This window comes from Falco rusticolus, chromosome 1 (assembly GCF_015220075.1).
Source record: "Falco rusticolus isolate bFalRus1 chromosome 1, bFalRus1.pri, whole genome shotgun sequence".
Taxonomy (NCBI): Eukaryota; Metazoa; Chordata; class Aves; order Falconiformes; family Falconidae; genus Falco; species Falco rusticolus.
Window position 1 is genome coordinate 49,135,707 of NC_051187.1, and position 4,698 is coordinate 49,140,404.

The following is a 4,698-nucleotide window of genomic DNA, read 5'->3' on the forward strand; positions in this document are numbered from 1 at the left end:
AAATTTGGTAAAGGACCAGTGGGAGCAGCAAGAGACTGGTAACTGTTGAAGCATTGTACTTAGCTTTCATGGAAAGATGGATGCCTGCTACTTAGCATTTATATGATGCTGTATATTCTCAGTGTCACTGAAGAAACACTAATTCATTCTTAGACCACTCCCAGCTAGATACGGGAGTCAGGAACAGTGAGAAAGGCAGGCAATACCGCTCTCACTGAAGCAGATGGAAGTTTCTACTTACAGCTTATTTCTGGTAAATGTTTCCCTGCTGCGCTGAGCGCTATTTACTGACCTAATGCTAGGATAACGAGCAAGCCTTTTCGCGGAAAACGAGGACCAGAATATTAAGGCAAGAAAAATCCTTGCTGAACTGAGCAAACCCGTTTATCCTTGCAAATTTCTGGCTCATTTAAATTCTCGTCCTTCCCGAGGCATGCCTCCGCAACCAGAGGCAGCCCGTGCGCCAGCCACCGCTTTCCCCCATCCCAGCTAAGGCAGCTGATCCCCTCCCGCCATGCCCCCCCCCGCCCCCCGAGGAATCGGTGTCGGTGAAGACCTCTCCGGGCTCAGGGCGGCCGCAGAGCAGCGACGTGCCCGTGCACACTGCGCCCGCGGGGGACGCCAGCCCCGGCAGCGCGGCGGGGGCGGCGGGGGGCAGCGGGGGGCGGCGGGGCGGGGGCTGCGCGGGGCGGTGGCGGAGGGGAGCCGCCCTCCCCGCCCCCTCGCACAGGCTTGTCCTTCCCAGCACCGGCGGCGGCGGCTGGGATTGCCTCCCGAGGCGGCGGGGCGAAGCCACCTGCCGGGGAGCGGCGCGGCGCGGTGCGGGCTGCCCGCGATGCCGGCTTAGCGGCGGGGCATGGCGGGGCGGCTGCGGGGCGGCAGGTGCAGGGGCGGGCGAGGCGGCGGTCCCCCGACGGGGCGGGCGCTGGCGCTGCTGGTGCCGCTGTGGCTGTGCGCGGCGGGCGGCGGCGGAGCGGCGCCGGTGTATAACCTCAGCCTGGCGGTGGACGAGGGGCTGCCGGCCGAGACGCTGGTGGGGGACATCCGCGCCGGGCTGCCGGAGGGCGCGGGGCCGCCGGGGGGCTTCCTGCTGTCGGAGGGCAGCGGCGAGTCGGCGGTGCTGGCGGACTTCCACGTCCAGCCGGAGACGGGCATCATCCGCACGGCGCGGCGGCTGGACCGGGAGCGGCGGGCGCGCTACAGCTTCGCGGCGGCTACGCTGCGCGGCGAGGTGGTGCAGGTGGAGATCGCGGTCACCGACGTGAACGACCACCCGCCGCGCTTCCCGCGGGACCGGCTGCAGCTCAACGTCTCCGAGCTCAGCCCGCCCGGCACCGCCTTCCGCCTGCCGGCCGCCCGCGACCCCGACGCCGGCCGCTTCGGCACGCAGGGCTACGCGCTGCTGGAGGAGGGCGGCGCGGCGGGGGAGCCGCCGCTCTTCCAGCTGCGCTACGGGCGGCCGGAGCCGCTGGAGCTGGTGCTGCTGCGGCGGCTGGACCGCGAGCGAGCGGAGGTGCACCGGCTGGTGGTGGAGGCGTGGGACGGCGGCAGCCCGCGGCGCAGCGGCCGCCTGCGGGTGTGGGTGCGGGTGCTGGACGAGAACGACAACGCGCCCGCCTTCAGCCGCGGCGAGTACCGGGCGCGGCTGCGGGAGGACGCGCCGCCGGGCACGGCCGTCTGCCGCCTGCGGGCCACCGACCCCGACCTGGGCGCCAACGGCGAGGTGCGCTACGCCATCAACCGCCGGCAGAGCGACCCCGACGGCTACTTCGCGGTGGAGGAGCGCAGCGGCGTGCTGCGCCTCCGCCGCCCGCTGGACCGCGAGGCGCGGGCCCTGCACCGCCTGGTCGTGGAGGCGCGGGACGGCGGCGCCCAGCCCGAGGTCTCCAGCGCGCTCGTCTCCGTGGCCGTGCTGGACGTGAACGACAACCGCCCCGCCATCCGCCTGCTCTACCTCACCGAGAGCGGCGGCCCGCGGGTCTCCGAGGGGGCGCGGCCCGGCGACTACGTGGCCCGCGTCTCCGTCTCGGACGCCGACGAGGGCGGCGGGGCGGAGGGCGGCGGCGGCATCGCGCTGGCCCTGCTGGGCGGCGACGGCGCCTTCGCGCTCCGGCCGGCCGGCGCCGGCGTCTTCTTCCTCTGCGTGGCGGGGCCGCTGGACCGCGAGAGCCGCGACCTCTACGAGCTGCGGCTGGTGGCCACGGACGGCGGCGCGCCGCCGCTCTCCGCTGAGGAGCCGCTGCTGCTGCGCGTCGCCGACATCAACGACGAGGCGCCCGCCTTCGCGCAGCCCCACTACCGCGCCGCCGTCTCCGAGGCCGCCTCCCCCGGCACCGCCGTGCTCCGCCTCAGCGCCTCCGACGCCGACGAGCCGGGCTCGCCCAACGCCGAGGTGCGGTACGCGCTGGAGGGCGACCCGGCCGCCCTGGCCCTGCTGCGCATCGACGCGCGCAGCGGCGCCGTCAGCACGCGCGCCCGCCTGGACCGGGAGCGGCAGGCGGCGCTGGAGCTGCGCGTGGTGGCGCGCGACGGCGGGCGCCCGCCGCGCGCCGCCGCCTGCCGCCTCAGCGTCCGCGTCGAGGACGCCAACGACAACGAGCCCCGCTTCGAGCGCCAGGTCTACCGCGGCCGCCTGCCCGAGCACGCCGCGCCCGGCCGCTGCCTCCTGCAGGTGAGCCCCCCCCCGCGGCCCGCCGCCCTCCCCCCGCCCGCACCCACCGGCGAGAGCCCGGCGAGCGCAGGGCGGCCGGCGCGGAGCGGCACCGGGCCTCAGGGCCGTGCGGCGTGGCGCGGCCGGGGAGCGCCGGAGCGCCGCCGGTAGCGCCGGTGGCCTCGCAGACGCGTTCCTCGGCCCAGAGAACGTGAGGCGCGGTAACGGGCGCGGAGGGTCAGCTCATCGGCGAGGGCCGGGTGCGGCTCTCCCGAACGCCCAGAGGAACTGCCTGTGGGGTGTCCCCCTGGGGATGGGGAGCGGGACCCCCGAGGGCAGGGGGGAGCCGCTGAGGGGGAGCCGAGGGCCGCACCGTGCCCGGGGGGCAGGAGTTCCTTCGGGGCCTGGCGGTATGTCCAGGGCTCCCAGCTCACGGTGAGAAGCAATGCACGCTGCCTTCGCAGAAACCTGTCGGTGCCAACCCGAGAAATGTTCTCCTTGTCCATCGAAAAGCCCGTTACTCTTTGGGAGTGCGTGGAGTGGGGGCTTGGTGGGCCCGGGGGCTGCCAGCCCTGCAGCTTTTGGCTTGGCAGGACGTTTTGGAACCGTGAACCGGGCAAAGTCTTTTCCACCCGCAGGACAGTCACAGCGGTAGGTCCTTAGGTGAAGGTACAAGCGTTTCAGAGGTGGTACTTTACATGAGTCTGGAGGAAAACGTGCTTAAAGAGGAGACGTATGGAGAGTTGCAATGTGTTTTCTCAGTACTTTTAAAGAAAAATAATTTTATCTTTATCTCTGCATGGCCTACTTTATTTGTCTTTTAAAATCAGGAATCATTGATGATGATCAATGGTCTAAGACCAGTTTATTTCAACAAAAAGCATTTTCCTCTCTTGGTGTTTGTTTGGTAGGTTTTTTGGGTTTTTTTTTGTTTGTGTTTTTTTTTTTTAATTTGCACTCTGAACTTGAAATGTACAGCTGTAATGAAAATCAAGCTATAAAAAGTTTGGGAGGGTTGAGCTCATGGAGCTTTTTATTTCATATCCCAAACTGACAAGAAAATTCCATCACTGCCCTTTCTGTGACCTCCAGCCCCTGGGGAAAAAAACGCACTGGCGCCCCAGGAAAAGGCCGGGAGAAAGTTAATAACGTAATTTAAAAAGTTGTTTTTCTCCGGGGAGGAGGGGGGGTCCCACTGCCGCAGGTGGGCGCGGGCCCGGGGACGCGCCGTCGGCGTCCGTGGTGCTGAACGGCGGCGGGACAGGAGCCGTCGGGGTGCACGGCCACAGCCCCCTGCCGCGGCTGGGCGTAACGAACAGGCGCTTTTTGCTTTTGATTTAATCAGAAGCACCCTAAAGGGTTCCTGAAGCGTTTTAAAGAAAATTACCTCTGATTGTGCTTTTATTATTATTTTTTTTTCTTGTAGGCTTTGATGTATTAATAGTGCAAATTTTCGAGCAGTTCAAAGGTGTGAGGCACTGTGGGTATCACCCGTGGTGTACTGAATTTTGAAAGCATCACCATGCTGCCGTAATCCTGTTCAGAGTGTAGAATGAAATAGTTAGGTCCTGGTGCCTGATGGATCAAACGTGGCATATTAAAGCCAAAGGTGACCGAGAATGAGGCATCAGAGACACGTGCAGATGAGCATCCCATGAACTGCCGGGGCAGGAAGGTGGTGTTCCTACTTGCAGGTTAATCCTGGGTCATCATAGTGATGTTCAGGTTTCATAGTGCATTGTATAATAGGCTTAAGCTTTAAATGTACCCACCTTTTAAGCTTTAAATGTACCCACCTTTTAAGCTTTAAATGTACCCACCTTTTAAGCTTTAAATGTACCCACCTTTTAAGCTTTAAATGTACCCACCTTTTAAGCTTTAAATGTACCCACCTTTTAAAATTATCCTCTTTCCCCCTATTTTCCTTCTACTCAACCACTGTGAGCAGGAAGAGCTATCATAAACCAGGCAGCTTCATTTATGTTGCTCTAGGAGTTGCAGCTAGTGGTAAGAATGAAGAAAACGGTTTTGGTTTTGGCCAAGCCATT

At 64.2% G+C, this 4,698-nt stretch overlaps 1 protein-coding gene across 1 annotated transcript; it reads left to right on the forward strand.

The window, feature by feature from the left end:
- Nucleotides 1-856: 856 nt before the first annotated feature.
- Nucleotides 857-2,883, forward strand: LOC119155694 (protocadherin-23-like). The gene has a single exon (XM_037404623.1). The coding sequence runs from the start codon at nt 857-859 to the stop codon at nt 2,819-2,821; it is 1,965 nt and encodes a 654-aa protein (XP_037260520.1). The 3' UTR covers nt 2,822-2,883.
- The last annotated feature ends 1,815 nt before the right edge of the window (nt 2,884-4,698 follow it).

What these genes read in the sequence shown, in the direction of transcription:
- LOC119155694 (XM_037404623.1), top strand. Translation starts at nt 857, where the DNA reads ATGGCGGGGCGGCTGCGGGGCGGCAGGTGCAGGGGCGGGCGAGGCGGC.